The sequence below is a fragment of the Salvia miltiorrhiza genome, chromosome 3, assembly GCF_028751815.1.
Source record: "Salvia miltiorrhiza cultivar Shanhuang (shh) chromosome 3, IMPLAD_Smil_shh, whole genome shotgun sequence".
In the NCBI taxonomy this organism is placed as follows: Eukaryota; Viridiplantae; Streptophyta; class Magnoliopsida; order Lamiales; family Lamiaceae; genus Salvia; species Salvia miltiorrhiza.
The window spans coordinates 26922528-26937814 of NC_080389.1; the positions used below are offsets into that span (position 1 = coordinate 26922528).

Here is a 15287-nt window from a genome sequence, read left to right on the forward strand (position 1 = left end):
CCGATGGATTTAACTTCACATTCTGGAGAGCGGCGTGGCACGTGGTTAAAGAGGACTTACTCCAGGTTTTGAAGGAATTTCACGAAAATGGGAACATACCGAAAGGTGGTAACGCCTCTTTTATTGTTTTGATTCCGAAGAAAGAAGGGGCTGGGTCGATCGATGATTTTCGCCCAATTTCTCTTATCACCAGCTTGTATAAAATTGTGGCTAAAATCCTGGCTGACAGATTGAAGAGGGTTATGGGGTCGATCATTTCTGATAATCAAAGTGCGTTTGTCAAGGGTCGCTTCATCCTGGATGGGGTGGTTATCCTGAATGAAGCTATTTTTGAGGCAAAAAAGAAGAGAGTGGGCCGTATTTTCTTCAAGATTGACTTCGCAAAAGCATACGACTCTGTGCAATGGGATTTCTTGGATATGCTTCTCAGTCGACTTAACTTTGACGGACTTTGGAGGAAGTGGATTAAAGGGAGTCTGGAATCTGGAACGGCAAGTGTATTGGTGAACGGGTCATCGACGGGAGACTTCAAAATGGAGAGAGGTTTGAGACAGGGTGACCCGTTGTCACCTTTCCTTTTCCTTATCGTGGCAGAAGGCCTCAACGAGTTCATTGAAAGAGCAGCGGAGAGGCAGCTCCTGGTTCCGGCGAAGATTGGCAAGGATAAAGTGCTCATTTCACATCTGCAGTACGCGGACGATACTATCTTCTTGTTGGAGGCAGATGACAGAAATATGGAGAGCGTGAAGAAACTCCTGATTCTCTTCCAGTTTGTCTCGGGTTTAGCGGTAAATTTTGACAAAAGTTGTCTTCTGACAGTGGGAGTGGATGACGCAGTTGAGAGGAGATGGGCATCGCTCCTCATGTGCAAGATCGGATCCTTTCCGTGCAACTACTTGGGTACTAAAGTGGGGGGGCGCAGCAATGGTGTTGGAGATTGGAAGTTTTTGGTTGAAAAAGTTTCAAACAAAGTGGCAAGCTGAAAGAAGAGACATCTTTCGCTGGCAGGACGAATTACTCTAGTCAAGTCGGTGTTGCAATCCATCCCGGTTTATCAATTATCCCTCGCTTTCATACCTAAAGCGGTGATTAAGGAACTTAATTCATTGTTCTCAAAATTTTTGTGGGGAGGAGGTACACAGTCGTGCGGTATCACCTGGTTTAAGTGGAATGCCTTGTGCCTCAACAAGGATTCAGGTGGTCTGGGGTTTCGGAATATTGATTGGTTTAATCAAGTGCTGTTAAGTAAGTGGCTCTGGAGGTTTTTGGGGGAGGGGAAAGCTCTGTGGGTAAGGGTGATCAAATCGCTTTATGGGGAGCTAGTGTGGGGGGAAGGGGGAGAATGTTCGGTGGCGGGAAGAGGTGGACAGAAAGGGTGGTGGCAAAAAATTGTAGATAAGGGAGGAGGAAGGAGAGATCGGTGGTTCATCAATAATTTGAGGCGAAGAGTTGGGGATGGGCTTGAGATCAGCTTCTGGGAGGATGTGTGGGTGGTAGACAAACCCCTTAAGTTTGTGTTTCCGAGATTGTATAATTTGAGCCTAAACAAGAAAAGGCTGGTTGGTGAAAGCGGGTTTTGGGAGGGAGGGTCGTGGGTATGGAGGTTGGAGTGGAGGAGGGAGTTAAGGGAGAGGGAGAAAGGGCTTGAGGAGGATCTCCGGTTGGTGATTGCTGATTCTGTTCCTTGTGTAGGTGTAAGAGACGGATGGAACTGGAAGGCGACAACAGATGGATGCTTCACAATCAAGTCGGCATATGAAATTGTGGCAAAAACAAGAATGGAGCAACAAGTTTTACCTTTGGAGATGACAAAGGTTTGGAAGGCCCCAACACCAAATAAAGCCAAGGTGACGGCATGGAGATGTCTTAGAAACAGATTGGCAACATGTGATAATTTGAGTAGAAGAAATGTCCAGATCAGCGTGGAGGAGAGATGGTGCAATGCATGTGTTTCTAGTGAGGAAACGACGGAACACCTGTTCCTCCATTGTCCGAAAGCAGCGGCGGTGTGGGATCAGATCTTTCAATGGCTCGACATCAAAACGGCAAATCCGAGAGGTATCTTTCAACACTTCATTTCTTTCATTGCGGCTGGAAAAAAGAAGAGAGAAAGAAGACTGCTTAAAGCTTTGTGGGTTGGAACAGTGTGGTTGCTCTGGGAAAGCAGGAATGGTAGTCGTTTTCAGGACAAGGCTTGGGATATTGATAGACTTGTTTTACAGATTAAGGGGAGACTTTGGAGTTGGAACGAGGCCTACAAAATAGTGGAGTTAGGAATTCCTTTTACTTCTTGGTGTTCCAAAGACTTCAAACTTGTTTTATTGTTTTGATTGGCATTCCTGATGCCTTGATCCATTTTCTTTCAATAAAAGTTTTACTTTACTGATCAAAAAAAAAACTTTTTTATTTGAACTTGTACGAAACAACATCATTTAAGCCTAATAAAAACAATATCGTCTTTATTAATCCACGCAAGCTCCAATTCAATATTTCGGCGACCGAAAAAAATTAGATGGACAAAATTACAAAATTTGAAAAGATGATGATTTAATTCGCCACACTTTAAAAGTCACATTAAAATTGCAAATTCAAAATAGTTCGTATGACTATACAAAAATGACTATAATATCAACCTCAAGGTCGTATAGTGATATGCTAAGCATCTAAATTATCTCATCATAAAATTCATAAACAAAGAAATGATCTTTGACCGAGAAAAATTTAATTAATCACGTTAATCCACTTGGTTTTAAAACTTAGCCTATTGTGCTAGTCCATCTTCAATTTGAGCAAATCGAGCTAAATATCAAACAATAGAACATCTACTAAGGATGGCATCTATAGAAAACATTTCAATCATGAGGCAGCCAACATCTTCATATATAGCTCTGCTAGTGCAATCACAATTTGCATAGAAAAGACAATCCTCATAAAAATCTACACAACAGTAAGAGAACTCTAACTGGTTTACATTACTCATCTGCACTTTCCATATTTGCTCCTTTAAGATGTAAATGTTTTTCTCTTTTCTGAAACTCTGTCAAACCCTTCCCACTTCCAGTCACTCCAACTTTCCCAAATGGATCATCAGGAGACTTGAATATGCTCTCGCGCTTTCGGCCGGAGAAGAAACCAACCTTCAGGGCAAAATCAAAATTCAATACAGTACATGAACCTTATTGAAAATAAACCACACAACAAAAATGCTCATCTTGCAGATGTAAAGAATTCTAAGCATTAGTAATATTTGGTCACTAGATTCCCCTGAGTATAGCTTGAAGTGTGGAAAGCAAACAAATGATAAAATAACAGGAAAAAGAAGAAATAACAGAAATAAGATACGTGCAGCTAGTAGGACAGAAAGTGTCTTCTCCAAAACAAGTATCCATGTACGGGCTAAGCTCCTACTGCATCAGCCACCCAGTCACATACTGATGTGTCATAAAAATGCGTTTAATGGCATATGGCACAAGTAGGATTTGAAACTTCAGTTCACCCATTGATGTAAATTTCTTTCATAATCTTGGTTTATTACTTTATCTTTTTTACTTTCAATTGCCTGCTGGCGGGTTTTGAAGCCCACTGAATACCCCACCCAGATATATGATTATAAGCCTTTTGAGGGAAACCGAAAAGCAAAAATAGTGGAAGTTCACGGTATTACTGCACAAGTGGAGGCACAGTGGTGAATAAGCATCACATTCCAGCACGCAAGAGAAGAAAAAAGAAAAAAGGTTTGATTCTGATAACTAGATAGAGAGGATATGATGCTAATAACAAGATGAATATCATTGGTTACATAAAAGTACTTTCTAGTTCTCTTCATCAAACAGAAGGGGGATACTATTGCCAGTGGTAACAAAGGGGCTCTGTCACTTGCGCAATTGAAACAAAGTGGTTTAAGATTCTAGCTTCTATCACTAGACAGTTATAGCAGAGAATAGAATTGCATGGAATTGCAGGTGCTTATGCTTTAATGAATTATGCATGTAAGCACATTGAGACATATGCAGGGACAAGCAAAACCAGAAAAATTATGAACAGATATACCAGCATGATGTCCACAACAGAATGTGTGGGCGTGTATGTGTATGTTTATGTGTGTGTGAGATCGAGAGAGAGTGAGTCCCGCATAAATGGTGGTGCAGGCTCCCTTAAAAACGACAAAAAAGAGGGGAAACATTGCTAGCTTGCAGCAGTTTATCAGCAGTCAGACTCCACATAATGATTTGTGGAACACACAAACACTAGCAGGTAGCAAACATAAACACACCTTTTTAGCTTTGCCTTTAGTGGTCTGGAATTGCTGCCAGGCATTCTGCCTCTTATTTTGTGTAACTTCTTTTGCTTCCATGCGCATTTTGGACTTAAATGCATGTATCTTTTTACGCTTTGCAGCTTTCTGCAGAAAAAGAAAAACAAAATTATATTAATAATCAACAGCTAAACTACAAGAACACGGAAAATCATAGTGATAAGGGATGGCAAATTTTCCAGAAACCCCATCATGGGTCCTATCCTCAACCTAATGGAGGGCATAAAGGGAGTTCCTGGATGCATTTAAACAAATTAGTAATAGGCTATGGATATTTCAAGATAAAGGATTGAGGACACGTCCAGGGATTGACCAACACCCACCCCAATTTACCTACATAAATATTATATATATATATATATGTGGTTATCTACCAACTTTTTCTCAAAATTCGTGTCATTCTCAAGTGATACTCTTTTATGGGACGAAGTGTATTTTAAAAGGAGTTTTTATTTTAGTCCATCCCTAATATATATATATATATATATATATATATATATATATATAGGGTTAGATTATAGTGAGAATGCTATTTTTCGTGAGAAATGAGAATACTGCATAAGTCAATACATAGTGTTGCATAAGGTGCTTGTAACGACTGAATAGCAGTATTCAATTAATTAATAAAATTTTCGCTCCCTCCCGGATTCAAACCCAACCCAGGTAAATTTTCGCCCCCTCTAAGTAAATATCAACCATAAGATTGAAAATCTAACATTACAAATATATATATATATATATATATATATATATATATATATAGGAAATAGATCATATGGATCCTATTGATTCTCGTGGTACCATAGATATCCTTAACAATACATTGTGTTGAACACAAAAGTGTATATATGAATTTTAAAGCACATAAATGCATTAACACAAACACATTAATGCATATATGTACACATAATACATTATAAAAAAAAATACATGATTATTTATGTATTAATGCATTATTATATACACAAAAATGCAAGGGATCTATGTTACTACGGGATTACTGAGATACAATTATGTCACCACCTATTAACCAATTTTCAATTATGTCACTTTTAAAGTGTTGCAAATAAATATGCAACCTATTGATTTGTCACAAATGGGATCACCCCCAACTTTTCCGATGATTGGAATTATGACTCGGCTTTCGTTTTATCCACTCAGACTGATCTTTTTTGATGTGGACATACTATTGCAACATTGCATCAGAATGAAGAAGAAGAAGAAAAAAAAAATAGAAGCCACATCACATTTTCAATAGCCGAAAAAATTGGGGGTGTAACTGCAAATCCATATATTGTTAATTTTTTACACTTTAAAAGTGGTTGTAATTGCAAATTGGGTTATAGGTGATGATTTTATATGCAATTAACTCTTAAGGGTGTGTTCTCTTTGATGGATAAATTTATAATGGGAAAATGAAGGATAACAACAATTTAAGCTTTTAAATGCCTCCTTTTGTTTCCCTCATTTTCTACAAAAGAGAAGTTCGTCATTTTTCATTCCTTCTTTCTACTTCAAGGAGGGATAATATTATCACACCAAAAATAGAGTGATAATATTATAACTCCTTGAAGTGAAAAGAAGGAATGAAAAAATGGTGAACTTCTCTTTAGTAGAAAATGAGGGGAAAAAAGAAGGCATTTAAAAGCATAAATTTTTGTTCTCTCCTTTTCCCATGATAAACTTATCCATCAAAGAGAACACAACCTTATAGTATCTATTTACGTACACTGACTTATTTGATGAACTATGGTGATTGGATATGGTAAAGAAATTAATTCATACAACTTCACAAGATCTGATTGGTGGTTGGATACACAAATTTCAATAATTAGTTATTTCTTACAATGTATATATGGAAAATGTGATAGTAGGCTATATGGTAGTGTATGACTACCAATCCTCCAATAGAAATGGGGAATAATCATATCTGACCCATAGCCTCTAAAAATGAGAACTTGAACTTGAGCAAAAAGAAGCCAGCAATATGATAAATAAAAAGGACATTACAATATAAGCACAAAATAAGTAAATTATTTGTTTATCTGTAAGCTGTTAGCAGAAGCGTTGCATATTACTATTTAGTATGAGTTGTGGGCAATCAATCTTAGATCCCACCCTTAGTTCATCTATTGGAAAAGAAAATTAAACATCCCCTTCATATAATAGTTGGATTATAGTTAGCTGCTAACTCATTATATAAGCAAAAATTAATTTGCAGGAAGAAGTTGGTCATGATTCGCTTAGTAAGAGAACAATTTGACCATAATAATCCCTATAAAATGAGCTGCAAATGCAAACATACCACATCTTCAGGATCATTAGGTTCAATTTGAAGTTTCGCAGGAACAGTCCAGGTCTCGAATTCTTTACTAGCAGATTGGGCAATCTTCCGTTTAAGGGCTTCTTTAGTAGCCACAGCAATCTTTTCAGCTTCCAGCAAAGGGTTTGCAGTGTCTTCTTGGATAGGTCTAACATTATCAGGATCCACCTGGAATCATCAATCAAGAATCCTAAATCTTAATCAAATCAAATATTTTCAACTTTCCCACATTCTAAATGGATGAAGGGTGTTTGTGATAAATGAACCAGACAGAGGGTCAGATAGTAGACAGACCGGCTAATCCATTTTAAATTTAACAAATTTCATTAGTGTCCTTTCCTATTCCTGCTATATTGCAGGGTTTAAACAATTTTTTTTTTTTTTTAAATTCTTTTCAATGTTTGAGGAAGATAAGAAGCAAACAGAAATTAGAATTCATAGTTGATTGAGGTCTCCCCCTGTCACCCCTCAAGATAAGCACCATGCAGGAAGGAAGATGAATTATACCTCTTCCTTGTTACCCCATCCATCATAGCAGACATAATACCCATTGGGTGTATGAGCCTCAATGGTTGCGTCATACCTGAAGATTCAATCTAAATCAACCACAAACAAGAGGGAGAAGAGATAAAGAAACTGAAGGATAAAGATATCTCTACTAATTAATACAGACACAAAACCCAGTAAAAACATATATACACTTTAAATACCACTCTCCATCTTCGCTCCAGACTGCTTGGACTTTGATGCCAATAGGAAATTTATTACCATTAATAGCGGTAGTTCTTGGTTTCTGCAAGGGAATGCCAATAAAAGTAGTCACATCAGCATTGCATGTATGGCAGTGACACCCAGAACTCAGATGCATTTAGTAATCATACATAAAGTACACTCAAGTTCATTTTGAAACTTTAATGTGTGTAGTTGAAGTGTTCGGTACGGGGACCACGGGGAATGTGAACCAACATTTAAAAGGGGTGACGCTCAAAACGGATGGCTCAGGCCATCTCTTAATGGGTAGCACACCATGGTTGAACAATAGTAAAGCTGTCATATGAGATCAGCCATCACCTCATTACAACATACAGTGACTTCCATTCTTCAAAGATGTCTAACAATAACAATATCATAATTATGTTCTTAGAAATTTAAATTTAACTTAGAATCAGCCATAACTTATTTTACAAATAAAAAGAAAAAAAAAATACAATACAATAAACTAAGTTGGAGTCGGACAAACCATGTTTGTGGGAAAACACATGACTCGATATTAGAATCTTGCAAAATATATAGTACTCCCTCCGTCCCAATAATAACGTCCCAAAAAAATGGGGCACGTAAATTAAGAAAATGTAGATAAAGTAAGAGAGAGATAAAGTAAATGAGGAGAGAGATAGAGAGAGTAGTGAAAAAGTAAGAAAGAGATAAAGTAAATGAGGAGAGAGATAAGAGAGAGTAGATAAAGTAAATTATTTCTTTTTTTGGGTTGTGACATTATAAATGGGACGCCCAAAAAGGAAATTTGGGACGTTATAATTGGGACGGAGGGAGTATATCATAATTATGGTCTTCGAAATTTGGATGTAACTTAGAATCAGCCATAACTTATTCTACAAAGAGGATAAAAAGAAAACAAAATTACAATACAATAAACTAAGTTGTAAAAACATGTTTGTTCAGGAAACACTTGACTCTCTATGAGTATCTTGGAAAAAACTGCATCTCCTTCAACACCTGGTCACCCCCACCCCCTAGTGTATTCAAAGGCAGGTAAATCGGTGTTCTCTCCACAAATACTATAACAAAAGCAATGACCAATGGTGGAAGTGGTTTGTTAGTCTAAGAAGCCCCTTTTGTCCCTGTTCCCTGGAGTGCATATCATGGCTTTTCTCTTCACAATCACAGTTATGTTCTTCTTTGGCAGCACAAAATGACTCATAGCTTAAGAAGGTGCCCTTATGGGTATATGGTCTCCAAGATTTCTAGTAATTTAAACATAAAAAAAAGGTATTGTGACAATGAGTGTGGCTGATGAGATGACAATGAGGAGGGACTGAAAAAAGCGAATGTTTATTTTCTTGCTGCAGAAGTTCACTTGAACAATTAGCATGAACAGAGTTCTGAAAAGGCTGAATTCAACAAAGAATATCATCAGATTCTAATTCAAGACAACTCGTGCAAAACAAATGTAATGAGCAAGGATACACGTCAAGGGCTAAACAAATTAGCCATTCTTACATCAAAAATCATAATGTGTTTTTTCCAACATTATTTGCATCTCTGCAGTAAAGCTAACTATATTTTGTGTAGGTATAGAAGAATGAATTATAAGTAGGGACACGGTCTCAAGGATTTTTATTCAGCCCTGGAGCTTAGGCCATAAATAGAGATCATGGGATTGAAGCTCAGATATTACTCCAATATCAAATGGTTAGTTTAACCCCCTTCCAAGATGAGATCAATCCCAATGTCAATTACTCTAATAATTCCGAGTTAAGAGTATACACTAATTTGAATACCAAGATGTTATGCCTCTTTTCAAGAATATAAGGTCTTCTATTCATTATTAGCCCAAAATCTAAAGACTAATCTAAAAACACAAGTAGGTAATGGACTAAAAACAAAAAAAGTGGACTAACATCAAAGGTGCTCCCAGAAAGTTGCAGATCAGGAGATGCTTCACCACTAGCGCCAGTAACAAGTTCAGAACTACCATCATTTTGTTTTGCAGTTTCCAGAAGCTCCTCTGTTAATGCAATCACCTTCAGTCACAAATAAACCCAAATTATAATCAGCCAATAATTATACTACAATTAGTGAAAAGATGAAAAACATGAACTTCAATCCAGAGTGATAGCCGAAATTCACGAGACAGAGCAGGCTGGCCATCACCACATAGCACACCTGCAATAGAATCAAGACACAAGTGATGGGCATCTTGACCAAGTCCTAGTGCCTTTTTCTAAAACCCCGACACTTCTGCACACCATGTATGCTTATTTCTTTTAACAAGATAAAATATTCTCACCTTTAACAAACCACAAGGGAAAAAACATCTTTCATCTGTCAGAGGTAGTTCCTTGAAACTGCTTGTTCGAGCAATAGTAATATTTGAGAAAGAAAGAAAGAGAGAGAGATTGAAATTAAACTTTAAGAAAGTAATGACCTTCTAACCTATTATTTAACAATGGTCAGTGATCTAAAACATCTCTAACAACTAGCAACTATGATGATACCTGTAATGTAAAGCCAAAAGAATAGAAGAATCCCATCCTTAGAACGGAGGGATCCACCAGAAACGATGGGAGAAAGGAAGTTTGCAATAACAAAAAATGAAAATCACCTCCACAAGTTCCTTCTCCATGTCCAAAAACTCGGAATTCTTCGGGTCATCATTCAATAGTTTGCGCACCTGGAATCATTGAAGACAAACAAAATGAATATAAATACCACATTTTCAATACTGAAGCAAAATGTGTAATGTTCAATTTTAGTAGTATAAACCAAAAATCCCTAAGTTAACAATAGTGTAAGGAATGAAAAAATTGTACTTGGGCCAGACATATCCAATACGAACAAGATAATGAACAAGTGAACACAAATATATTACTCCCCTAATCGGACCTAGATACAAAAAATGAACAAAACAACCATAAAAGATCACCTATACCGGATGAGAAATTTCTCCATGTCTTATAAACTCCTATCTGATTCCCACAAGAGCAATATCTTGTTAATTATATTTTGGTCATTAAAATCATGAAAACTGTTCAACGGTATACGAAGATCATGGTTTAGATATCAATGCCTCCAAGGAAAGTGAATAGCATCCAAATGGAAATTTTGAAGGTGTCAGCACACATCACAAACTCCAAAGCCTAACTTGATGAGCCACAGTTTTCAAATCAATACTTCTTGGTGCAAAATATCTTTTAAAATGCATGATAGGGCTGAGAGTGGAATGAATATTCAGCAATCTAATTTGTTTCCTAAATATAAAATCATTTCTAGTACTATCAGTGAGTAAAATCATTTCAAAACGAGAGTTACAGATTTCAACAATAATATAAAAAGATTTGTTATGGTGGATTTTATATTCCTCTAATCCCACTACATATCCTTTCAATCGAGACTAAGAATTGGTCAATTTCCTACATGGTGTTGCTCATGGGCTTCCAGCTCATGCCCTTGCTATTACCATAGGTCCTTTGAAATTTCATCTTTACTACCCCCCTCTGCGGTAAATTCAAAAGAAAAAGAAGTACAAGTCTAGTTCCTTCCCATACTCGGTAAATATTAGGATAGTAAAGCTGCTAAATGCCTCTAGTTAGATTTTGAAACTAGGGAGAATTTTTCCCTAAATGTTTGAAGGCTATAAACCTCCAATCTTCCCCACCTACAATCAACACTAACAATGCGTCGGAGTAAAAACATTTCACACCAACAAAGACCAAAATCCGAACCAAGCAACCGAAAATAACTCTTCAAATCTCTGCCAGAAAAATCTACACGTAAACCAAATCCATTCATACACAAGAATGGAAAAGAAAAGGAAGCACCTGCTGAAGTTGATCTTCGTAAGTAGAGAGGTTAGCAGTCAATTCTTCGATATTCACCTTTTCGCCTTCCATCTTTTCTCCTACAAATTCTACTGAAATTATCTAAGTTAGGTGGATAATTGGATCGAATCAATCGTCAATTTTGCTCAGGAAAAAATATTATTAATAATTATATTATATCTATCTATCTATATATATATATAAAAGCTCAATACATCCACACCTATCCATTTTCCCGCCAAAACACACCCATCTTTTAACGAATGTGTAATCTGAAAGTTGGCTAAACTTTGGTTAATACCCATTGTTAACAGTATCCATGAATTAAAGCAATAACATCAAAACTTTGGCTCCAAGAAAAATAAAGCAAGACTCGAATTTCTTGGCCAAATATCACTTCATTTATACAGATTCTACAGCACACACACACACACACACACACACACACACACACATATATATATATATATATATATATATATATATATATATATATATAAGTTTTCTCAACCTGAAGCTTCTGACACATAATAAGGAAATTAAGTTAATGTTTACGGTAAATAATTTAAATGGTGGTGGATCTAAAATAACTAGATTTACATGGAAGAATTTCCAAAATCATAATTTCTTCTAACGTCCGATTAGTTTCATAGATCTAAAAAATGTTCGACTTAATCAGTGGATTATTCGGTAAGGCGAGAAACAAAAAATCAAAAATCAAACTTCTAAAACACCCAAATAGCCTATCATCTTACCTTTTGTTGGAAACGGCTGCTGCTGCGGAGTCGCCGGCCGGAGGCACCGAAGCCAAAGGAGGCGGGCGCGGGAAAGAATAGGTGAGGGCGGCGCTGCGCAGTCGCACTGCAGCTGTCAATCGAAGGAAACGGGGCGGGGCGAGCCGGCGAGGGCTGGGCGGCGCACTGCTGCTGTGCTGCCTGCTTGGCTCTTGCAAATCGCAGCGCTTGACGGAGATGCCCGAGGCGGTGAGGCCGTGGCCACTGGCGACCGGAGGAGGCGGAGGCGGCGGCGACCGGCGGCTGCAGAGAGAGACCGAGAGAGATTGAAACGGAAGAGGGCAGAGAGAGAGAGAGAGCGAACGGTGGTGAGAAAGAGAGAGAAATCAGAACCCTATTTCCTAATTTCTATTTTCTGTTTTTCTAATAGTACTAATAAATTGTATTTTAATTATTTATTTTATTAAAAGTAATTTATTGTAGCTATAAATCAAGTCCACAAGGACCACAACGATTTATACACTTTATATTTGCAATTAAATTTTGATACAAAAATGCAAGCATATTTTAATTTTTTGTACAAAAAGTTTCACTTTTTTGATTTATAACATTATCTTATAATTTGATCAGAAAATACACCAATTTTTATTTAATCGCAATTATAACATGACTTTATAATTTGCTCAGAAAATACACCAAGTTTTAATTTAATCTCAATTATAACATGACCTTATTTAGATTATTGTTCTTCATAGATATATTGATATTTATTGTAATTTCATACTATTAAAATTATAGTACAAAATTATGGTCTATAATTTTAATGTTTAGATATTGTGATAATGTTGTAATTCCTTGATTTTGATATTTACTTACAATGATTATTAATGAGATTGTCAATCAGAACAATCCACTCATATTAAGTTGTCAAGCTATTCGCTTACGCGTCATTTAGACTTTTTTTTTTGAACTAGAAATTGTTGACCACAATTCTAAACTTTTGAATTTCGAACTTATCCATCGGGCCAGAAAGTTTTTTTTTTTTTTTAAAAAAAAAAACTCTATCTAAATTTTTCTTGATGATCTAATAAAATCATATCATTGGAAGCTACAATTCCTAACACAGTATTGCATTAAAAGAAGAAATTACCCCACCTAAATTAGATTTATGAAAAAAATATATTTGAATATAACATGTTACAAAAATCATTCAGTTGATGGGGTAAAGAAAAACACAATAGACAAATTACTTATAACACATAAATGTGAAATGACAATGAGGAACAACACAATGACTTTTTCTGATTCTATACCTATTATACAAAAGGTCTTGGTTTATGAAAACATACTTTTTTCTTATGATTCAAATTTTCTATTATTTATCCATTTTTATTCAGTTAAAATCATCGTATTTGCTATTATGAATGCTACTTTACATAAATACTTACAAGAACCCTTCAGTTGATGAAAAAAATCACGCACCAATTTATAAAAATAGGATCTCAAATTCAATTATTTTTCCAGTGTCGAATATGTTGTATTTTAGCTTTCAGTAAGTTAATTTAAATTTCACAATTGCATGTGGTATGGTGAAAAATATCAAAATATTGAAATCAATCATTGTTAGGTCCGGAGGATCTCGAATAGGTGTATGAGGGGAGGGGAGAATACACCTATAGGCTATTTTCAATCTTTACAAGAGATCAAAACGAAACTTCAAATACAAACTCAAACACATGTTTACTGAAAAGAGTTTTGACCAAAACAGGGTTGACGACTGATACTGAATACTCTTCAGTAAGGAGTTATCAGTTAAGTCAAAAGACCTTAACTGATGCACGTAAGGCTTCAGTCGAGTTTGATAAAAAGAGATGTTATGAGTCTTACTGACTATCAGAGGATAGATCAGTCAAACTGATAACACATGCAGCGGAAAACTTTTGTTTCGCAATAGCCTGTGAGTTAAGCACGTTGTTAGTCTTATGTTTCTCTTTGCTATTAATCAGTTTTCAGTTAACGAAAGGAATAACACAAGTAAGAAAGTAAATACTGAAAGCTGTAAATAACACAAAGATTTTTACGTGGTTCGAAAAACACTTCCTACATCCACGGTCGGTTGATCAGACCAACAACTTCACTGGGCAAGTTCTTACGGGTGCACTGCAAACCTGAACGTGTGCTTACGGGTGCACACAACCGAAACAACCGAAGATCCAATCTTCAGTAGCAACACACCTTGTTGGATTTCTCACTCCTAGCACGCACTGGGCACTAGGATCTCACGAAGACAGAACACCTTTCTGAACTCCTTAGCAACACAAACACTCGATTCAGTCGGTTGAAGGGAGGTTTGAAAACTTGCCAACTAAACTTCAAAGAATAAGTTCTTTGGAGTTAGTTTGACCTAGGCTTTGGATAAACAAGGTTTACCTAAGGTCTAAGAGAATGTAAGTAATCAGCAGTGACTAATTTTTGACTTTGGAATTCTCTTCTTCGATTCAAACTTGGGAGAGTCTGGGCTTTAGCTAAGAGACAATTTTGGCAGAGGTTCAGCTTATGTCGTTGAATCGGTGAAGATTGAAGTGATCCTCGAGCACTATTTATAGGAGAAGTCTTGAATAGATCCGTTGGCGGATAAGGTCTTCAAGATTTCTTCCGTTGGAGAGTAATTTGAACTTGGGCTGAGGCTTCAATCTTCGAGGTCCCTTGTTTGGTGAGAATGGATATGTTGAAGAGCAGGAGATGCGGCATCTCTGAAAAGGTAATCACCAAAGAGGAATGACCTCTGCAGAGAAATGACGATTCTAAGATCTCTGCATTTAATGCGGCTGTACTTGTGGAGTGTGTGGCTTCCTTTGAACGTTGGAGGTTCAGTTCGAGGAAGAATGTTTAACTGATACTTGACTTTAGTATCAGTCTGCTGATTCCACGTGGCTCGCATTTAAGTAATCAGTTAAAAACTGATTCTTCGGCTGATGCTTCAGTCGGCAACTTCAGTCTTCAGTCCTTCGTTCTTCAGTCTTCAGTCTTCAGAACAACAACTAAACTAGAAAAAGAACTCTAACACTTGAGTTCAAACAGTTCTAGTCTATTACAAACAAAACCTATTGATTTTGGTATCATCAAAACAAGGATTAGGATATTTCATTAAGTTCCTAACAATCATTATACATTTTTTTAGGTAGGAACAAAAGATTAATTTTATGCAACTTCATTTAGAAATAGTTGATGTGGATTTAACTTAATTAACAGGAAAAATCATGATCATTCATTCACTTGAATAATTTCATTCATTTTCATTCATATCCATTACAAGATTAAATAACTTAAAAATGAAATAAATCATGATATTTTAA

General features: G+C 36.4%; 1 protein-coding gene across 6 annotated transcripts; it reads right to left on the bottom strand.

Annotated features, from left to right (window-relative positions):
- Positions 1 to 2821: 2821 nt before the first annotated feature.
- LOC131013971 (uncharacterized) lies at positions 2822 to 12333 on the bottom strand. 6 transcript variants are annotated; one of them, XM_057941910.1, is made up of 10 exons: positions 11953 to 12333; positions 11198 to 11289; positions 9982 to 10050; positions 9667 to 9724; positions 9278 to 9400; positions 7349 to 7431; positions 7146 to 7221; positions 6621 to 6806; positions 4274 to 4402; positions 2822 to 3137 (listed from the first exon to the last, which is right to left on the bottom strand). In XM_057941910.1, exons 3-10 carry the CDS (start codon positions 10032 to 10034, stop codon positions 2973 to 2975), a joined length of 873 nt encoding a protein of 290 aa, XP_057797893.1. In that variant the 5' UTR covers positions 10035 to 10050; positions 11198 to 11289; positions 11953 to 12333; the 3' UTR covers positions 2822 to 2972. The 6 variants fall into 6 exon arrangements, with proteins under 6 accessions (XP_057797893.1, XP_057797894.1, XP_057797896.1 ...); XM_057941911.1 differs by lacking the exon at positions 11953 to 12333 and adding an exon at positions 9478 to 9542 and having other exon boundaries at positions 11198 to 11269; XM_057941913.1 differs by lacking the exons at positions 11198 to 11289; positions 11953 to 12333 and adding exons at positions 9478 to 9542; positions 9813 to 9874.
- Between the last annotated feature and the right edge of the window lie 2954 nt (positions 12334 to 15287).

What these genes read in the sequence shown, in the direction of transcription:
- LOC131013971 (XM_057941908.1), bottom strand. Translation starts at nt 11,269, where the DNA reads ATGGAAGGCGAAAAGGTGAATATCGAAGAATTGACTGCTAACCTCTCT. An exon ending in TGGAGAAGGAACTTGTGGAG is followed by an intron (nt 9,401 to 9,981) that starts GTGATTTTCATT and finishes TTGTGACTGAAG; the next exon opens with GTGATTGCATTAACAGAGGA. An exon ending in TTTCTGGGAGCACCTTTGAT is followed by an intron (nt 7,432 to 9,277) that starts GTTAGTCCACTT and finishes ATTCCCTTGCAG; the next exon opens with AAACCAAGAACTACCGCTAT.